This window comes from Rhincodon typus, chromosome 24, assembly GCF_021869965.1.
Source record: "Rhincodon typus isolate 14 chromosome 24, sRhiTyp1.1, whole genome shotgun sequence".
Taxonomy (NCBI): domain Eukaryota; kingdom Metazoa; phylum Chordata; class Chondrichthyes; order Orectolobiformes; family Rhincodontidae; genus Rhincodon; species Rhincodon typus.
The window spans coordinates 33,322,960-33,345,563 of NC_063355.1; the positions used below are offsets into that span (position 1 = coordinate 33,322,960).

The 22,604-nt window shown below is 38.4% G+C and overlaps 1 protein-coding gene across 1 annotated transcript in view; it reads left to right on the forward strand.

The window, feature by feature from the left end:
• LOC125485998 (probable E3 ubiquitin-protein ligase HECTD4) overlaps window positions 1-22,604 on the forward strand; it is a 68,813-nt gene that overhangs the window by 33,946 nt on the left and 12,263 nt on the right. The window contains exons 12-21 of the mRNA XM_048611737.1: window positions 1,107-1,314; window positions 3,198-3,421; window positions 4,035-4,186; window positions 10,090-10,196; window positions 12,246-12,369; window positions 12,549-12,739; window positions 14,026-14,172; window positions 17,832-17,951; window positions 18,863-19,018; window positions 22,135-22,238. Coding sequence (XP_048467694.1) covers window positions 1,107-1,314; window positions 3,198-3,421; window positions 4,035-4,186; window positions 10,090-10,196; window positions 12,246-12,369; window positions 12,549-12,739; window positions 14,026-14,172; window positions 17,832-17,951; window positions 18,863-19,018; window positions 22,135-22,238 — 1,533 coding nt within the window. The remainder of the gene's footprint in view (window positions 1-1,106; window positions 1,315-3,197; window positions 3,422-4,034; window positions 4,187-10,089; window positions 10,197-12,245; window positions 12,370-12,548; window positions 12,740-14,025; window positions 14,173-17,831; window positions 17,952-18,862; window positions 19,019-22,134; window positions 22,239-22,604) is intronic.

Below are 22,604 nucleotides of genomic sequence, written 5' to 3' on the forward strand. Positions count from 1 at the left end.
AGACAAAAAGAAATACTGTATAATCTGGACATTTGTGCTTTATGGTTTTACTGAATATCTGTTTGGTCTTCATTTAATGCTTGTGTGCCTTTAAAATCTGCTCCTTTCATCCTCTTTCCTCCTGCCACCTGAAATATTTTAGTCTGTTCACTTTGAACATAAGCCAGTCTGTCTCAGATGGTGCCTTACTGCATGCTGACAAAGTTGTTGCGCTCTCTTGATCCTGGTGTTGCACACCATTTCAAAAACATTCAAGCATTTGCTTCCCCACATTTCAGGGGATTAGCTCTCTGTGTACAGTAGATTCTCTGTAACCGCAAAATCTCAATTTGCATATCTGTGCCAAAAAATAGGTGACACTGAAAATCAACTTCTATAGGCAAAAACCATGCATCCGTGATGCGATTTTCATCATTTGCAGGGGTTCTTGGGAACAAAATCTTTAGATATGGAGGAACGACTGTATAATCACTAATTCTACCTGTACAAAATTGTAGACACTTTAGACAGTATGATATGGGATCTGAGATGATGATGCAGTGTGTTGGTACAATATCATACTTGAATGTTAGTCTGACAGTTATGAGATGACACTGACTCTAAATCTCCAGTGTTACTGAAAATAAACCAATGACGCAGGGGTATGTTTTCAGCCATCAGGCCTTCCTTAGACTTTGTCGTGTATTACATGCCCAGAAAAGACAATAAATGTATCATCACAGTGTGACAAGGCGAGACACAAAATCTGGAAGGTTTTGGAATCAGTTTTCACTATTCATACAATTAGCTAGCCAAGTAAGCTAAAGTTAATTTGGGTATTTTCAAACTGTATGGTGATGGATGTGGGCTTCCTTCTCTATTAGTAGACACTACTATGTATGCCTATTGAATGCAGCTATGATACTCTCCTAATGGCACTTTCCCCCAGGCTCACTCTCAAGCAGTGGGTGAGAAATGGGAAGCTTGTCCTCTGTGGAAGCAAGTAACATGAGCTCATATCTTCAAGAGTGGAAAGGAAAATTATTATGCTTGTAATGCTCGTCGTTGAAGAGCAGTAATGGTTCTAAAAATACTTTTTGGATCTAAATATTTTTGTTTATTCATAGGTAAGAGCCAGGGCAAAAATTGAAAAAATCCGTGCCAGTCTGTTCAATAGCAGCGATTTGATTGGATTGTCCAGTCTGGATGGGGAAGATGAATTAATGGAGATGTCAACAGAGGAGATTTTGACAGTTTCATCTGTAAACCAGAGCTTGTTTGACACCCAGGGCAGTTCAGCGTTGGAAGATTATTTCACTGATAAGCTAATAAAAGGTGAGCTAAAGAAACATCTTGATGGAATTTACTTTGTATTTATATTTTCTTTCATGGGAAGTGGACATTACTAATTAGGCCAGCATTTATTGCCCATCTCTAATTGTCCTTGAGAAAGTGATGGTGAGCCATGAAATAAGAATGATCAGAAGTTTTCTGCATTGTTGTGCTGCAGTGATACAGAAGTTAAACTTCTGCTGTTTCACGTGTATAGTTCCCATGTGCACGATTGCACCATTCTGGTGCAGAACCAAGCTTTCAAGGGACGCTTCTTTTCTTCCATTATTCTCTTGGAGGAGTAAGTAATCAGCAATGACTTGCTCCAGGTCACTGTCTCTTCTTTCCCAATTATACCACATTGATAAGCAAAAAATCAGCAGTTCATGAATTGCCCACTTATTATAATGTGGAATTGGAGGCAGCATGATATACTGTTTCATTGATGTTGTGTCCTAAAATCTATTTAAAATGTAAATGTGGGAAATGTGCAGTAGGTTGTTGAGCACCTAAAAAATGACTGATGTCCTTTTATAGCAATTATGTTGAGGGTTGCAGCCCGTATGCATGATCATTTTCACTTTTTCGAGAACGTCTTGATACTTTTAGATTTGTATCTTTCTTTCCTTTCATTCACACCACAACTGTTAAGTATTTCACAATGTGTGTACGCAGAGCATTTTCATGAACAGCACCATTTTTTTAAATATCCAGTTCATCCACAGCAAAGTATTCATAAGGAGGCCTTGGATTATAATGCAGTTTAGCTATTAGCATGTAATGGATGTAAATGCCCAATCCCACTCATCTGTCATAGAATCATAGAATCCCTACAAGTCCACACCGACCATTTGAACATCCCACCCGTCCCCGTCCCCCTATAACCCACCTAATGTCCACATCCCTGAACACTGCGGGCAATTTAGCATGGCCAATCCACCTAGCCTGCACATCTTTGGATTGTGGTAGGAAACTGGAGTACCCGGAGGAAACCCACGCAGACACTGGGAGAATGTGCAAACTCCACACAGACAGTCACCCAAGGGTGGAATTGAACCCGGGTCCCTGGCGCTGTGAGGCTGCAGTGCTAACCACTGAGCCACGGTGCCGCCCTGTGTTAGAGGCTTTTCCAAGAATGGTTGTTATTGTGAGTATGTTACTTATAAATATGTCATGTAATCCTCTCTCCTGTACTTGGTACGTTTTGGATGAATTCACAATGCTAACAACTTCAGATGTGCTTGAGTATGTATCAGCTTTTGATCTGTTTATGACTTTTGACCTGAGTTGGAACAGAGTTTGGAAAAGACAAAGCCATGTTGTTGACTTGTACGAAAAGTAATGGAGCTGAATGTTCCATTTATTTGCTACAGCCATTGAGTCCCTCGTAGACACGTTTGACATGGTGGCTTCAGTGTCTTAATTTGTTCTAATATAATCAATATTATTTGCATTCTACTGACTAAACCACCACCTACCAAGGTGCATCTGTCCAAGGCTGTTTGGCAAACTTCCTAATTTCAAAGCTCTTAGGCGGAAACAAAATGTTCTATGTACTTAATTGAAGAAGAGCAGGACAGTTTTCTTAATGTTTTGGACTATGCCCATCCGTTGGGCAACATCACAACTTGATTAGTTGGTCACTTAGCTCATTGCTGTATACAAATTGCATGCAAGTTCCTACATTACTTCAGTTACTACACTCCAGATGTGCTTATTTGGCTGAAAAACACTCGGAAATATTGAGATTATGAAAATTGCTAAATAATTGTATGTTCTTTTATTATTCTTTGATGTTTCGGGAGAAAGTATTTTTAAATGTATTAATAAATAAACATTTCAAGTATGTCAATCTAAAAATGTTTATTGTGCTCCTTTTCACACAGGTGATAAGGTGGTTCCTGGAGCACGAGATGTTCTTGCAGAGATATTCCGAAGCTGTATACACTCTGAACAGATGCTAAGTCTGGCTCCAGCCAAACCTATCAAAGTTTCTGACATTTTCCTTAGTAAAGAGCAAATCAACTCCCAGACACCAGGAAATTTGTTGCAAATTTTTTTCACCAATGTTCGACCACCAAAGAAAGTTCTAGAGGATCAACTCACGCAGGTGTGTGTACATTGGATAAAGGTTTCAATTGGTTTTGTTGTAGTTGGTAAATTGACCATTAAGTATAGTGTATCTCTGGTAGCCAGTAATGAAGTTTGCCTGTTGTCATGTATTGGATAAATACCTGGTTAATGCCTAATCTCAGCTATGTTGCAGAGCATGACAGATTTAAAGATCTTTCTCTGAGCACTCTTAAAGTAAAAATACCAATTCAGGGCAATGGTAATTAATATCATTTGGATCTTGTCTTGCCACTTAACAAGGACAAGATCCTTCTTAGATTGTCAGTGTACCTGTAGTTAAGGCAGGAGATTGTGGCCTCATGATCATGTGGGAAGTGTTTCTTCAGTCACTGATTTGAGAATTGTTTCTTAGTGAAGTCATTTATGCCATTCAAAATATAGCAAGTGTACCACTGGAAGTGTATGAGTTGGTAATGCCAACACTGATTATTGAGTTATTCAATTAATTTTATTTTTTATTCATAAGAATAACAAATATGTAAGAGAACTGTTTCTAAAATTTTATCTTTTGTCATACAAGAGTGTTCATTGTTACTGTGCTTTGTGTCATATGTAACTAAATAATTTCTGCTTTTGTTTAAAATTGCAAGATACTACGGAAATATGGCATACCTAAACCAAAATTCGACAAGAGCAAGTACAGTAAAGGAGGAAAAGAGCAGCACCCTGGAAAAGTAGTTAGCACAAAAAGACCAATTGCCAAACCTCCAGGCAAAGACAGGTCCGTGCTGAACAGCGTCAGGTTCGTTCTGTTTTTTGGGGTTCTCCCCCTTCGGTCAGGATTTTATATAGCGATAGCTCAGAGCATCATTTAAGGTGAGAGGGTAATAAACCCTGTACTCTGCTAGTGTAAAGATAAAAATCAACTTGCAACAATGTGCATAAAACAGCCACAGCATTTACACAAGATTAACAGTCCAGCTCAACAGTGTTCATAATGTTGTATAATTTGTTTCAAGGTTTGCAGTCCATAATAACTACACAACCATGCTATAATCTTAAGCACTACACTAATATAATACAAGACTGCATGTACTCCGGAGAGGGGTGCAGTTGTGCACTTGATACATTTGGGCAGAGTGCAATTATTTGAAAAGAGCAAGGCAGCAATTAGCCCCCATCAGTATTTATTCTGTACATTTCATATTGTAGTCTTACTCATTTCCTCCTCAGCTGCTGGTAGTGCTAACTTCTGGTGAAGAAACAATGGTCACGTTTTCCCAGCAATCTGCTGTCAGATTTTTCTACACTTGAATTTATTTTATAGCATCTGTTAAGTGTAGAAGAATCTGACAGCAGGTTGGTCATGTTTGCCCAGCATTGTTTATTACATGAGCGAGATTGGGTATAAGTATTGGAAAGCAGTCACCTCAGTGGAGACTATGATTCGGATTGAACAAACAGAATGTAAAGCTGGAATGGAAGATATCAATGGGCCGGATGATATCAGTATTGCATTGACAATCTAATTCAGATGTGTATTTTGTGAAGTTTGTAGTTAAAACAAAGTTGTGACAAGGGAAAACTAATTTTCATGCACATTAACCAGAGCAGAGTACAAGAATCAAGAGTCAGAAAGGTAATGACTTCTTCTTGAGTGCTTTCGGGAAAGCTGTCTAGGTCCTAGCAGGATACTGAAACCAACAAGAGGACAGGTCACAGGCTTGGTAATGAGCAATTAGTCAAACTTCTTTATTAAACATTAAGGAACATTTTATCTTGAAGTAATCATATAATAGGAGACTCACTGTTAAGTTTGTAAAGGAATTCTAGATTTTTATACACCTAAATTTGTAGGATGAAACAAGCTTTCTGTTATGATCCCAACTGATGGGTAACATTGTCAAATTGGATTCCAAAGTAAAACCTGGCTTGATAGATCAAAAGTTTCAGTTTTGCTCTTGGTTACTGTGGTGCTTATTCGCTGAACATATACACAGGGCTGAAAGTGTTCTTTAACTAAAGAATAAGTTTACTGCACAAAAAAAGACTATAATGACAGTTTAGAAAGATGTGAATATAAACAGTTAAGCAAAATTTCAACCTTTTTACAAATACTCAATCCCAGAGAAATATCGCACCTATCTCAACTCTTTAAATTTTTCTTATTTGACTCTTTTCACATCTCCTTGGACTGTTAAGGCTGGTTTTCTTTTCCTAGAAAGCTTTTTTTTCCCCGAATTCAGAGATGGCCTGAATCTCTCTCTTTTCAATTCTAACAACAGCAATACAACTCTTGTCAGCTTGGAGATTTCATAAACTAAAATCTCTGTTAGAGCATGTAGTTTCTTCTGAACTGAAAATTGGATCCCATTGCTGGGAAGAAACTGTTTTTCTCTATCTGTTGTAATCTCAGCAGTGTAAACATTCGGTGTCTTAACATTAAAGGTGTCCTGCTAGGCAGTTGACTGAATTAAATGCTTTCCTGGAAATTATGATTTCAGTTCACTGTTCTAAATGAGTTTCTGACCTCTCTTACTTTAAAAAAAAAAAAAGTCCTTCAGAACTGAAACCATATAAGCCCATAAGATATAGGAGTAGAATTAAGCCATTCAGCCCATCAAGTCTTCTCTGCAATTCAATCATCGGTGATGTATTTCTCAACCCCATTCTGCTGCCTTCTCTCCATAACCTTTCATTACCTTACTAATCAAGAACCTATCTACCTCTCAATTAAATACACTCAATGACTTGGCCTCCACAACCTTCTGTGGCCGTGAATCCCACAGATGCACCACCGCCTAGCTGAAAAAATTTCCCTCTTCTCAGTTCTAAAAGATCGTTCCTTCACTGTGAGTTTGTGCCTTTGAGTCTTTAGACTGTCCTACTGGTGGAAACATCATCTCCACATCCACTGTATCCAGGCCTCTCCATATTCAGTAAGCTTCAATGAGATACCGCCACCCCACCCCACCCCCCTCCTCAATCCTCCTAAACTCCATTGAGTACAGACTGAGTCCTCAACTGCCCTTAGGAGTGGACTTTCATTCCCAGGATCATTCTTGTAAACCTCCTTTGGACCCCCTCATAGCCAACTCATCCTAGCTTAGATACGGGGCCCCAAAACCACTCTCCATGTTCCAAATGTGGTCTGACCACAGCTTTATGCACCTTCAGCAGTGCATCCATGCTCTTGTGTTCTAAGCCCTTTTGAAATGGACGTTGTATTTGCTTTCCTAACTGCCAACCTAACCTGTCTGTTAACCTTGAGAGTCCTGAACTAGAACTTGTACTTCCCTTTGTGCTTTCCCCATTTAGAAAATAGTCTGTGCCTCTATTCTTCCTATCAAACTGCGTGACCTCCCCAGTTCTCACATTGTATTCCATCAACCACTTCTTTACTCCTTCTCCTAGCCTGTCCATCCACCTATCTTTGTGTCATCTGCAAACTTAGCAATAAAGCCTTCGTTCCTTCGTTCCTTCGTCCAGCTCCAGATAACATGAATAGTTGTGGTCCCAACACCAACCCCAATAGAACTTCACTAGTCTTCGCTGCCTACCTAAAAAAAAAAAGGCCCCATTATCGCAACACTCTGCCTTCTGCCACTCAGCCAATCCTCTATCCATACGAGTATCTTGCCCCTAACATCATGTTCTCCTCTTATTTGGCAGCCTACTTGCAGCACCTAGCCTGCCTCTAATATTACATAGAAACATAGAAGATAGAAGCAGGAGTAGGCCATTCGATCACTCGGGCCTCTTCTGCCATTTGATATGATCATCCTTATCATCAAGCTCAATACCCTAATCCTGCCCTCCCCAACATATCTCTTGATCCCTTTAGCCACAAGAGCAATATCTATCTCCTCCTTGAAATCATAGGACATTTTGGCCCCAAACACTTTCTGTGGTTGAATTTCATAGAAAAATTTAAGAATTTTATTGGTTTCGTATGAGCTCCCCCTCCCCCCAATTTTTTTAACCTCCAGTGAATACAATCCTAACCAACTCAAACTGTCCTCATGCATCAGTTCTACCATCCCAGGAATCAATTTGGCACACCTTTGCTGCACTCCCTCTAGACCAAGAACGTCCTTCCTCGGATAAGGGGACTAGAACTGCATGATATTCCAGGTATAGACTCATCAATACCTATATAATTGCAGCAAGCCATCAATGTTCCTGTAAATATCCAAATTCCAAAAATGGTAACTTTATAAACATTTATTGCAACTGTTATAGAGTCATAGCCATACAACATGGAAACAAACAAACAAACAAGTCCACACCAACCATGTTCCCAAACTAAGCTAGTCACTGCCTACACTTGGCCCATATCCCTCTAAACCTTTCCTGTTCGTGAACTTCTCCAAGTGTCTTTTAAATATTTTAATTGTACCTGCATCCACCACTTTCTCTAACAGCTCATTCCACACACAAACAACTCTCCTTTTTAAATCTTTCTCGTCTCACTTTAAAAATTGACCCCTAGTTTTGAACTCTCCCACACCTGGGAAAAGACTCTTGTCATTCACCTTATGTATGCCCCTGATGATTTTACAAACCTCAATAAGGTCACCCCTCAACTTCCTACACTCCAAGGAAAATGTCCCAGCCTATCCAATTTCTCGTTATAACTCAAATCTTCCAGTCTTGGTAACATCCTTGTAAATCATTTTTGCACCCTTTCCAGTTTAATAACATCCTTCCTATAGCAGGGCGACCAGAATTGTGTACAGTACTCCAAATGTGGCCTTGCCAATATATTGTACAGCTGTAACATGTTGCCCCAACTCTTGTAGTCAACGCTCTGACCAATTAAGGCAAGTATGACAAACACTGCCTTCAATGGCCTGTCTACCTATGAAGCCACTTTCAATGAACTTTGTAACTGCACCCTGGGTCTCTCTGTTCGGCAGCACTCCCCAGGGCCCGCTATTAACTGTGCAAGTCCTGCCCTAATTTGTCTTAACAAAATGCAACCCCTCACAGTTATGTGAATTAAATTCTATCCGCCATTCCTTGGCCCACTGGCCCATTTGATCAAGATCCCGCAGTACACTCAATTAACCTTCTTCACTTTCCACTATACCACCAATTTTGGTGTCAAACACAAACTTACTAACTATGCCTCCTATAATTCTCATTCAAATCATTTATATAAATGACGAGTAACAGTAGACCCAGCACCGATCGCTATGGCACACCCCTGGTCATAGGCTTCCAGTCTGAACAACAGCCCTCTATCACCACCCTCTGTCTCCTACCATCAAGCCAATTTTGTATCCAATGGCTAGCTGTCCCTGGATCCCATGTGGTTTAATCTTACTGGCCAGTCTATCATGCTGAACCTTGTAGAAGGCCTTGCTAAAGTCTCTGACGCCCAACATCGGTGCTGGGTAAGTTGTTGGAGGGGATTATGAGAGAAAGGATCTAAATGCATTTAGAAAGGCAAGGACTGGTTAGGGATAGTCATCATGGCTCTGTGTTTGGGAAATCGTGTCTCACCAATTTGATTGAATTTTTTAAATCAAATTAGTGAGTCATTATTTCCCGTGCACAGAGCCATGTTGACTATCCCTAACCAGACTTTGCCTTTCTAAATGTATTCTCTCAAAATCCCCTCCATCAGTTTACCCAGCACTGATGTTGGGAGTCAGTTAAGAACCATACGAGTCGGGTATGTCACTTTGTAAAAGTACAGATCGCCCTTGGGAGATTCTCAAAAAATATTTAATGTATAATCAATAATGGGAAAGAACTCTACCTGTCAAATAAAATTGAAGTTGAGTGATAGCATAAATGCAGATGACTGATGAGAGATGAAGAGCTGCACAGGAAGTAAAACAATGCAAGAGAAGCAAAATAAAATATGATAAGAAACTTATGCAGAATATTGAGATTAAGAGTTTTGGCAATTACAAAAGAAGGAACTGGATAATCGAGAATAAAAGCCCTTATCTCGTCGTTAGGACCTGAATAGTGTACTCCTCCACCTATGTACATGTGCCATTGCAATTGCCCTTCACTATTGCTATGAAGCTTTCAAACTCCAGATAGTAGTACCACATAAGTTTTTAACATTGAGCAGGTTCCAGGTCTGCAGTCTGATAATGGCCCAGCACAAGAAACAGGGCATATGCTGTAGAACTTGAATGACCAGAGCAACCAACAAGCTCTCATTGATCAATCATTGGGAAATAAACTGTCAATGCCAGATGGATTGGTTGGTACTTAAGACTGACCAGTAAAAGGTACCTACACTTGAACTGACAAAAAATTAACCTTAGGGGTTTGTTTCATATTTACTTCACGCCATTCGATGTGTTTTAATTGTGTGACAGCAAAATGGTGTTTCCACAAAGCTAATGGTGAAATAGTGCAATTTGGATAGCAACCTTTTGAATATGCTTCTCACATGAAGTCGCTGGAACATTTGCATACAGACAGCACACGGTTATTCTGAGAGATAAGTCTGATCCACTTATCTCTCATGTCGGCATTTGGAGCCTGAGATCTCTTAGGCACCGTAAATGTCCTGATTTCAAATCTGCCACCTACAGAGATAAAACAAGATACCTGCTAGTCTTTATGGTTCAGTAACATGATATCTAACCTAGCCAAAATTAATAACATCAGGTATCTGGACATTAGGAAAATTGTTTAAAATACAACAAAGTTAAACGTTTATTTCTTTTGGAGTAGAACCGCACTGAGTGAAAAGAAACCAATTGTGAAAGCAAAGTCTCCTGAAAAGAATACCAAACCTGAGGACAAAGACCCAGAGAAGTCACCAGCAAAGAAACCAGAAGGTGATCAGATGAGTTTTCCATTATAATATTTACTGTAAAACTACTAATTGTAATTATTGTACTTCTGTTTAACTATCTTAACTTTAATTAAAGGACAATGCTTCCTGCTGCCTTAAGACATTGTATTCATACACTGGGCAGTATCATTGTGCTTCGTAAATCCAAATGTCTCATTTTTGCCAGCAAATAATCACTTCCTTATACTGATCATTTTGTTCATGTAATTTGTCTATACCTGGGCTTTGTCAGGAAATGTTCAGTTCTCAACATAGTGTCAATTTTTGTCTTATTCTGCATGATGGTGGCATTGATTCATGAATCACGATTCATAAGTAACACCACCCACATAGCTCTAAAATGACGGACTTTATTGTCATCAAACTTACTTGAAATTTGCACCTATTCTTGTGATCACCATCTGTTAAAAATTTATTCCTTTTTTATACTTTATTCCCTGCTTCTTTGTTCCTCATTCCTCAATAAAATGATAAGTTAGTTGTCCTTCTCTTTCAGTATAAATATTGAGCCACTAGTATGTGCAGAAAATACCTGATGGCGCAGTCAATATGTAAGCAGTATTTGGTACAGTCCTTTAATACAAACTAATGACAGAGTAAGGCTTTGCACCAAGTCAATCCTACCTTGTATTTTAACGTTCTGAAGTCTGATGCAAACCAATTGTACATTTCTTTCCTAAATTTAATTCGCCCAAGTGAATTGCTAATGTTGTGCAAACCATCCTGTTACAATAATGTATTAAGATTTGAAAAGCTATTTGACTTTAAATTTGATCTTCCAATCTAATGTAAATCTTTGGAATTGTGGACAATTAGATCAACATCAGCTATCTCAATAGTCACTTATTTAAAATCGCTAAAGAGAAATCCATGCGAACCCGGAGACATTTTAACGTGCATCTCTACCAATTTGCTCAGTAGTACTTTGGTGATTGTAATTTTCCTGAGTTCCTTCTTCCCTTCCATTTCCTGATTTATAGCTATTTCTGGGATGTTACCTGTATCTTCTATAGTGAAAACCAATGCAAAATTCCTGCTTAATTCATCTGCCATCCCCTTAATTTCCTATTATGCATTCCACCAATATGCACTTTGTTAACTTTTTTTTTAATGTTTTGATTTCTAGCTAGTTTTTTCTCACTCTAATTTTGACTTGATGCCTAATCTTTTAGTCAGTCTCTGCTGTTATTTATATTCTGTCCAATCCTCTGACCTACCGTATATATTTTCACTTACATGCTTTAACTTTAAATTTGATATTTAACTTCCTTAGTCACAAAGGTTGGGTCCACCCCTTCAAATTTTATTTATTTCTCTTTGGAATGCATCAATTCTGTGTATTTTTAAATGTCTGCTATTGCATCTCTACTGATCTATCCCTCAACCTAATTTGCAAATCCACTTATGCTCATGCTGTTTTCATGCCCTCATAATTGCCCTTATTTAATTTTAAAATACTAGTCTCGGAATCACTCCCCCTCTTTTTCTTAAACTGAAAAATAGAAGTTCATTTATTATTCAATCAAGCTGTTATTCAGGGTGCCTTCACTGTGGGATTGTTAACTAATCCTGTCGCATTATGCAATATCAGATCTAGTATAACCTGCTGTCTCGTGCTAGATTCAAAATATACTGTTTAATGAAACCATCCTGAAAACATTATACAAACTCTTCATCTAGGTACTGTTTTCTCATCTGATTTTCCAGTCCACATGCTGATTTAAAATCACCCAAATTATTGATGTACCTTTCTGGCATACTCCCATTGTTTCTTCGTTTATATTTCACCCTGTCGTGTGGTTAATGTGACTTTGTTTTCATCATTTCTTGTATCTACATGAAGTGCTTCTTCACACTGGTTTCCTGAACTTGAGTTATCGCCCTCTTGTGCTAATACCATCATTATTTAATAAAGCTCCTTATTCACCTTTTCCTAGCTTTCTATTCTTCCCAAAAGACCTGTGGATGGCACAACATATGGGATATTGATGGCATCCTTAACTAATTTTATGAATCTTTCAACCTCCAACAGTACCAGAAGAGAAGTATTTAACATTGGATGGTTTCCAGAAATTTGTTGTCGATCGGTCAAAGCAGGACATTCGGAGTGTTTGGAGGGCAATTCTTTCCTGCGGCTATGACCTTCACTTTGAAAGGCAAGTAGAAAATTGCAGAAAGAATTGTTTAGAAAATCAATACATGCCGTTGACACTTAAGAGTGCAATACATAAGTAGTTTTGAGCTGATATCATTCTGGCTAACAGTTATCAATATAGTTTAATAGTGCCTATCTGAGCTCAAATTGTATTTTTGACAATATGTTTATCCACTATAGGTGTGCCTGCATCGACACCAGACACGCCCAAAGATCTTGCAAAAAATGGACTCTAGAGATGGATGTTGCACTTGTACAATATGTCAACCGTCTCTGCCGTCATCTTGCCATCACTCCAGGCCGACTCCACCCTCATGAAGTTTACCTTGATCCTGCGGATTTACCAGACCCAAGGATTGCCTGTTTATTGAGTAAGCCCTGTATTGGTAATTTTCTCATGACAGTGCTACATTTGTAGTACTACATATATTAACAGAAACCCCATACATCTTAATTTCACAAAACAAATTTATTGCATTTTATCAAGACTTTACCAACTATAACAATCTAAACATACTGACTCTTGCCACCTTGTTGCAACAAGTTTGAAATGTAAGAATTAGGTTTATTTTTAAATGGGGCCAATGGGAAATACAGAGGTTCCAGATAGGGAAAGTGAAGCACTCTGCTAAAACAATAGGTCGGGGAAAAAATTCAAAGGATGGCTGATCTTGAGCTGCTGACTGATTCTGGTGATCATTAAAATTGCATTGGCAAATGCAATCATATACCAGGCAAAGAACATTGTTTGTGATAGAACCCCTGAAATGGAGGGAATAAAAGTTTTCTTTCCAAGTTATTTTTATTTCCATTGGCTTGACTAGATCTTGCATGGTCAGTTATAACTTGTACAACTGACCCCAACATTTTTGAATTAGGGATGGGAAAAATCTGTCATTGCCGGTTAACTTTCACATCAATCTGTCTTCCCCTTTCTCAACCCTCCACTGTCTCTTAGTTGTCAGCTTGTCTGAAAACCAAGCAATTCAAAATTTTGTCCATTAAGAAAATATTAGACCTATTCAAACCCTAGCATAAACTGAATCTTTGCCATTTATTCCATTTGTGTCTCCAGATCAGGCTAAACTAGACTGTTTGTCTGTCTGTCCCAACTACTTCCTATTTTACTCAAAGCTGGTGCTCCAGCTCCATTACCCCTTCATTTTAAAAAAGCTACTTTTTTGACTTCTATGCCATTGCAAACTTCTGACTCACCCAAAACTCTGCTATTCACTTCCTGTATCATACCTCACTCACCAATCGCCCCTATCCTTTCTAACCCAACTTCCTGATGTCCCACTACCTAAAATGTGAAATTCTCATCATTATTAAAATCTTTAATAGCCTCCACCTTCCCTGTCTGCGAGTTGTAACCTTGGTCAAAAGGTGTATGCTTTGGATCAAGACTGATTCAGAATTTCTTAAATATTGTGATGAGCTACCAGACGTGTTCCCTCAGCAGTCATTCCAATTTAAAAAGTAAGTTGGGTATGAACTGTTTTGGCACTCTGAGGCAATACAAATGACATATGTCCATTCTTAAATCACAAAAAGAACTGTTAAATGAAATGCTTGATTATAAATAAAATTTATTTGACATGTGTTTACCCTTTGTCCTGTACATTGTGCGCTATTAATTTTGATGTACTATTTCTAGATGTTCCAATTGAAAGCCTTCGACTTCGTTTTGCTCTACTTCAGTCTCTGAACAACACCTTGGAGACATTCTTCCTGCCTCTGGTGGAACTCAGACAGACGCACACTTACATGGATAGCATTGCATCACTGTTACGAGAGGCTAAAGGTCAGATGTCAGATGTTCTGTTGGAAGACCCAGTGGTGTCAGTAGGACTGTAATGCATTGCCATGATCTTGGATGGCTCAACTGATAAGGCAGTGGACTACTTACATTGCAAAATACTTCATTATTATGATAGATAATGTAACAAGTCCTATGGCCATAAGGTATTAAAGTAATTGGTGTGGAAAGTACAGGTGCATGAGTCAAAATATTCCAGAATTCTCTCGACTCAGGAATAGTACTTGCTGCATTGGAAAATTATAAATGGCAAATCAGAATATTTTCTTAATAATGAAGGACGAGGAGCTGTGAAGCAGCCAAGAAATTTAGCTGTGTATAAAATTACTGAAGGCTAATCCACAGGTACAGAATATAAACAAAGGCTAATAGAATGCTTGTATCTGCAAAGCTTGGATTTCAAAAATAGAAGGTGATGAATCAGTTATTTAGAGGTCTTGGTTAGATGCTATCTGGAGTAGTATATTCAGTCTTTGCTGAATACATTACAACTTCTGAGGTTTGGTGTATTGGTCATGGAGAGGGTGTAGCAGAAATCCCCAAACAATACCAAGGCTTAAAAAATTAGATTATGAGGGGGAGATTGCATAAAATTGACTGAATTAGTTGAGCAGGTTGTGGGTGATCTAATTGAGATTTCTAAAATAATGAGAAGATTTAATAGGTTAGTGTCAAAGAAACAATTTCCTTTGGTTAGGGAAGAGAGATCAAAAGGCCATATTCTTTTTGTTAGAACTAGGCCATTTAGGAGTGAAATGAGAACACTTCTTCCACACACAGCCTAGTAATAAAATGGAACTCATTTCCCCAAAAGACTGTGGATGCTGGGTGAATTAAAATCTTATTGAATGAGATCGACACATTTTTGTTAGGTAAGAAAATCAAGAGATATGGAACAAAAACAGATAAATGGAATGAAGTACAGATCAACCATGATCTAATTGTATTGTGTAACAAACTCAAGGGCAAACTTATCTTGCTCCTTTATTCCCTGGAGAGAGGAGTGTTGTGCAGGATTCTGGATTCTGTATTCTGATTTGTTATCCAGTATAAACCAGGTAAGAAAAGGATTTGGATGAACTGTTCAGCACTTCCTGCATTCCTCTTCTTCCTCCTACACAGCCTGTAGACATTCACCATTAATCTGTCTCACTAGTGCTGACCCATTTATGTTCAAATTAGAATTGCACAAAAAGACTGACAATTGAACTGAAGTTCTGGAGGCTGCCTGTGCATTAGAATAGTATGCTGGCAAGAGACACAGGAGTAAACTGAATTTTGTTTTTAATTGGAGGTTTGTTATGTTCATTTTTCATCCAATGTGATTATCAAGTTTGATTTCACAAGTTCTGTTCTCATCTTTAATAAAACTTGATGCCTAACAGCTCAATCATACTGAGATTGAGAACTCATCAGAGCAGTAGATTAAACATGCTGCCCATTTCATTTATGGTCCTGTACGTTGCAACTTCATACTGCAAAAATTTCTACTTGTTAGTTCACCTGCATCTAAAAATTAATTAAGTTTTGACAGATCTGAATATTTCAGGTCTTTTGCTAAGAATAGATGCCACAGAGGTTGATTTTGTTTCTGTTATCACAAGCTTCATCCCCATCATGCCACTGAAGATTAAAAACTGTGGGGTGGCTGCCCCCAACTACTTCTATCACGATGCAGCATGTTATAGAAAGCAATAACATTGATAGGAAACATGCAGTGGGAAGAATGTGATGTTAGTTAGCAAATAACATTTAACATCTACCATTTTTGACCTAGTCACTTGAGTTAATACCCTCTTGTAAGTGCACGCAGGTAAGGAATCATTGACCCTCTTCCCATACCACAGCCACCAGCATTATGTAAAGGCATTGCCATCTAACTTGCAAATAACTTGCTTTTAATTGCCTGCTTGCTTTTGTAGAGTTAGTGAAAGCACTGGAGAACTGTTAGTAATGAGTAGTGCTGGGCACTTAGGATGAGTTATGTACTTCTGAAGCATCCCTGAATACATCGCTTGATCACAGTGTTATTAGCGGATTTTAGTACTGGACAAGTCAGATCCCAGAGTGAAACCTGGTTTGTTAACTCCTAACTTTATTTCTCAACCATGAAAGTCAGTTGCTGAATCAACTCACAAGAGGTTGCCAATGTACATTAACATGCAGAATAAAATGTTTATTGAACAAGAAAACAAAAGAATTATACACTATGCAAAACAAAGAGATGGTAGAATTTCATTACAAACATCGGAAAAGCATTCAAACTCACATTATCGTCCTTACCACTGCAAAATCCTTAAAAATACCAACCTTCAGTGCTTTGCCCTTCATCTGTTGTCTCCCCACGATGCTTGAAATAAATTTCAAAATAAACTCATTATTACTTTTAATTTCTGAAAAAACCCAGATGAGTTCTTGAAATTCAGCTGTCTCGCAGTCTTATCTCCACTCTGTGGCATACCTCCTCTCAGACTCTTTCTAGATTGTTGTGTGAGACTGGGTGCCTGTCATTAAGCAGCATTTCGTTTACTCATTGTTAATAATGCACTGATCTATTCAGTCCTAGCTCAATACTTAAAGGTTGAAAAACCTCATTAAAATACACAAAAACAAAACATCTTCACACTCACCAGCTCCAAAGCCCCAGGCTCACAAATAAAACTCTAAAAATGACTAGCCCGCATTCTCCGCTGTCTTACACACACAATACAAAATGTAAAACTTAGTTATACATTGTTCTTAATGCCATATTGAGCACGATATTTGCGATTTCAAGTATGCTGCAGTATCAGAGGGAGATAGGAGTACAGACAGCAGAGAAGGCAAGCTTCCTGCAGAGGAAGCAGGAGACTTTACCCACGTGAGTCCTTATTGACCATTTTTACCTTTATCCAAATCAAGATCAGTTTATATGGCTTAAAGTCAGTTGGTGGGGTTTGATGTTGACCAGTCAGGAGGCCATTAAATGGTTTGATGTACCCATGCCCTCTGCTTTGGATTGTTGTTATTGACCACAGCTATCTGCTCCTCCTACCTTCTGAACTTCTGTCTTGAAAGATCAGTCCCCCTCCTGCACCAGTTACTCCAGGTTAGCAACTAAAAAAATAAACTGCAGCCATGTTCTTTTGCCTATTGCACCATTTCAGCTGGGCTGCTAAGTGTTGCCCGACTCTCACTACAGACAGCATGCATCTCACTTTTAAAAAGTACAGTTCAGCTTTAAGTGGTGTTTGACTCTCCATAGACCTGATTCCTCAGCTGATGTATGCACTCAGTCAGCCTCACTGCATTGCACAACAATGAGTAGGCAACATGCATTTTGTAAGCTGCCTGCATCATTTCCAGTCAGGTGGGGAGTAATTGTGTATCATGATTTCCAAACTGGAATTTGGGGACCTTCTTTCTTTCGAGACTAAATTTGATGTTACTTTTCTCAAAAGAATAGCTTTTCAGCAGCTTTTAGCTGACTTTCTTGTCTGTGTCACATTTCAGTTAAAATTTTGTTTTGCCCTGTTATCACAGTTAATCTTCCTATTTGTAAACTTTTTTCACAGTATGATCCAGGATTCCAAGTAACTGTAGAAATGTTCATAACTATTCTGATGAAGTAGTTCCTAGTTCGTATGTCTTTTTTTTTTGTTTAGGATTAGTTTTTTATGATACTAAATTAGCTGTGATGAACCGAGTTTTGAATGCAACTGTACAGCGAACTGCAGACCATGCTGCACCTGAAATAACACTGGATCCTTTGGAAATAGTGGGAGGTAAGTTAAAGGCTTGGAGTTAAAATGAAAAATGCTTGACCTGCTGAAGAATATGTTTTAAGGATTCTTTTGTGCACTTTCCTTGGCAAGCATTGGTCTGATTTCTGCACAGTTTTTCATTTTATGCTTTGCAGTTCATACTGAAAGCTGAAATATATTGATCTTCTGTTAGATAATCTGGTAATCTCCTGGATGTTTCACATTTGCAAGAAGGTTGGGACCCTGTTAGTGCTTGAGCACTGATTTATATTGGGCATAACCCACAATTAAGAAAATTAGGTTTTTTAACTATTTTTACAACTTCAAGTTTGATATGTTATTATCATGTGTATTTCTATTTTTTTTTCACTGTTTTTATTTCAATTTTTTAAAGACATTTGCTCTTGGAGGGTTCAGTCCATAAGAGGCACTGTTATCCTTGGAGTCAGCAAAAACAAAATTCCACTATTTATGTCAAGATTTTTACATTTCTGTTTACCTTAATTTTTAAGCTTTGTTTGTTTTAAATGACAATCACTGGTTACTCAATATTTAGTGACAATTGAGAAACTAATTCATGTATCATTGGATGGTTAAATGCAGCTTTTGTAACTGTCAGATTCCAGCAGACCTGAGGCACCTCTGTTTCGTAAAACTAGTATGCGCCTTTTTAACATCTAAAAGTCTAAATTTAACATTTAATTCTACTTATGAGTGCTTTATGTTCACTAAGGACAGGCACACATTGTATGTCTTAAGAGTCATAATGCATTAAAATTTACAAAAGCCGTAGACAAATTAGAAATAAATGGAGGCAATTACAATAACTAGATGGTTTTTTGGCCATTTAAGTCTGAGCAAGCCATTTAAAATGTGCTAGTTTCACTATCATTGCCGTGGTCACTTTTTTTTCTGTTAAATCGTCGACATAGGTGAGATTCGTTCATCAGAAAACACCTACTTCTGCCAGGCAGCTCGACAACTGGCATTAGTGCCTTCCTCCCAACTCTGTGTAAAATTGGCAAGTGGCGGAGACCCAACCTACGCATTTAATATTCGCTTCACTGGTGAAGAAGTGCATGGAACAAGTAAGATATGTAGACTCAGCTTTTTGTTATTAAAGTGCGACTGAGGCAACTGTGAAATCTAAGTGCAAAACCATGTTTTCCCACCCTTCTCTCTCTTATTCTTCACTCCCTCATTCTCTGAAGGTGTGGACAAACGTTAGAATGCAGGTTCATGAGCAGTGACTAGTTTCCAGTTCTTCACCAATTGGCCATTTAACGCATGAGCCAAAATACAAACCGGGAACAGGAGTAAATCATTCAGCCTATCCAGACTGTCATTCAAAAATTAAAATCCACATCCCACCTAGCCCTAATAATCTTTCACCCTGTTTAACAAGATCTATCTGCATCTGCCTTAATAAATGTTCAAGGACACTGCTTCTACTAACTTTTGAGGAAGAGTGTTCCAAAGAGATGACCCTAAGAATTTTGCCTAATTTCTGTTTTAAATGGATCTTTAAAAGTAAACCATAGATCTAGATTCTCCCAGTAAAGTGTATCCCAGTCTGTTGAGTTAGGCAAGGGTGGAAGTAGCAGGTGCTTTAGCAATAATTTTTAATTCCTTCCTGGTCAAAAAAGAGGTGCCAGAGGACTGGAAGACAGCTAATGTGATATTGTTACTCAAGAAAGGAACAGGAAATAAACCAGGAAACTGCAGTCCTGTCATTGTAACGTCAGTAGTGGGGAAACTGTTGGATGCAATTCTGAGGGACAAAATTAATTAATTAAGGGAGGTCATGTCTGACCAACTTGATTGCATTTTTCAAAGAGGTAATCAGGTGTGTACGTATGAGGGTAATGCATTCGACCTCAACTTAAAACCATACTGACTATTCCTGTGTAATCCCTGCCTGTCAAGCACAGATTAATAATGTCCCTCAGAATTGCATCCAATAGTTTCCCCATCACTGAGGTTAGAATGACAAGTGGTCTGCTGGAACTTTAGCAAAGCTTTTGATAAGGTTCCACATGGAAGACTGATGGCAACGGTAAGACCCATGGGATCCAAGGAAATTTGGCAAATTGGATACGGAATTGGCTGAGTGGCAGGAAGCCTGTATTCAGGGAGGTTATGCAGGGAGCAGAATTGGAGCCCTTGCTGATTGTGGTATATACAAACAACTTAGACTTGAATGTAAGAAGGTTGATCAGTAAACTCATGGGTGATATGAACTTTGGGGTGGTAAATAGTGAAGAGGATAGCCTTAGATTACTGGCAGATATAGATGGGGTGACCAGTGGCAAATTGAATTCAATCTGGAGAAGTATATGTGATGCACTTGGACAGGACAAACAAGACAAGGAATACATGAACGGTAGGACCCTGGGAAGCACTGAGGATCACAGGCATCTTGGTGCACATATCCACTGGTCCCATAAGGTAGCGGGACAGGTGGATAAATTGGTTAAGAAGTCATATGGGATACTTGCCTCTATTAGCCAAGTTTAAGAGCAGAGAGGTGATACTAGAACTGTATAAACTGTTGTTTAGCCCACAGCTAGTGTATTGTGGGCAGTTCTGGAATCTACATTATAGGGGAGTGTAATTGTACTGGACAGGATGCAGAGGAGATTTATCAGGACGTGACTGGAGAGTTTGTTATAGAGAGAAACTGGATAGACCAGGGTTGTTTTCCTTGGAGCAGAGGAGACTGAAGGGGAACGTGATAGTGATGTATAAAAATTGAGGGGCCTAGATAGGGCTGACTGAAGGGAACTTTTCCCCTCTGAAGTATCAGTGACCAGGATGTATAGATTTAAGATAAGGGGCAGGAGGTTTAGAGGGAATGTGAGGAAAAATGTTTTCACCCACAGAGTTATGAGAATCTGTAACTCACTGCCTATAGGGATGGTAGACGTATTTAGGTATACACTTGCAATGTCAAGGCATGCAAGGTCATGGGCCAAGTGCTAGAAAAATCAGATTGGTATAGTAAGGTGGTTGTTTTTGACCAGTGTAAACTCAGTGGGCTGAAGGGCCTTTTTCTATGCTGTAGATATCAATGACTTGCTACAAATACAATTGTTTTGAACAAAGTGGCTGGCAAGAACTCCCACGTACTGCAGATGCGACATATTACCTGTCCTTTCAACCTTAATATGTTCTAATTAACTATTTTATTTAATTATATATTTACTTACCCTTTTACAGATTCTATTAACATTACCACTAGTTACTATATTATATTGAATCTTACGGATAGATTAAGTCTTAAGTCACTTACCAGATACACACCAAATAACTAGGTAGAATGAGGAAACATTGTCAAACGGTTTGATATTGCCAAGCATTTCGGACAAGTCCGTTATTGTGTTTACCTTATATCCAGACATGTCTGCTTTCCGGCAGCGATCATTGAATAATCTGTAACTTGGTTGATATTTTCCCATCTTGAGATCAGTTGCAATAATCATGTTGCTTGCGTGACTCAGATCAAACTAATTCATCACAAAAGGACAATCGAACCCAGAATCTTCTAATTATTATCACTTTGGGGCATGCTAGAATGGTGTTTATAATTGTAGCTCATGTAATTAACAATCTACAATTTTAAAAATTTTACTTTGAAGATATATATTTCCAGTATTTGTGAGCAGCCACTTCAAATCCTCAAGTGATTTGCTCACCAGAATTTGCCTTGCTACCTCCCTGAGAATCCTGATGCTTGCTTTCATTAACCCGTTGAACAAGCCACTATAATGTTGGAGAGAATAAATATACTTTAATGCATCTAAATTTCAGTTGAAAATGTAACGTCATGGGGATCATATTTGTAAAGAAAATGTTATTTTGCTTCAATGTGTTACGGTCTTGCTTTGGATTTTGGTTTCTCAATTTTTGCTTGCTTTCTGTTCTGAGATCAGGTTTAAAAGTATCCTCAAAGGTAGACTCCCTTTAATGTCATTTAAGTTGATATACCTGTCTCATCTCTTGAATTCGAAAGCTCTGGTATTAAATTCCACTCTCAAGGAAAGATCAAGCAATCTGTCAACATTTCAGCTCAACATTTGAGTGGTGCACTCTTCAATCTGTATTTCAATTACATGTGCTTGTTCCAGTGGCCTTTATCAATGTGCAAAAAAATTTTCCTCATTCAAAAGTTACTTTTGTTTCACCTTTGTTGTTTGGTTTCTAGGCGGATCATTCCGACACTTCCTGTGGCAAGTTTGTAAAGAGTTACAGAGTTCAGCACTTTCACTTCTTATACCTTGCCCAAGTTCTGCAGCCAACAGAAACAAGGTAATTATTGCTGCAGGTAACCAATCAGATGGATTAAGTTCTCTCAAGGTTGCAGATGCATTCCTAAAAGACTGTACTTCAGTGAATCGAAATTAGGTCCTTCCATTGTTTTTCGAGGCAAGCAGTGTGCAAGTTGAAATACCATGCCATACATATGCAGTATTATGCATTCCTGGATGAAATACTTATGAAATGAAATAATGCATTAAAATATAAAAGTGTTGTAGAGTCATAGAGGTCTACAGCACAGAAAAAGACCCTTCAGCACTATTTGGATACTTTAGGATCTTTCTCAGCAGAACACAACTTCCAAGCATTAAAACATTATAGGCTTAAATGATGCACCTTCCTAAATCTTCGATAAAT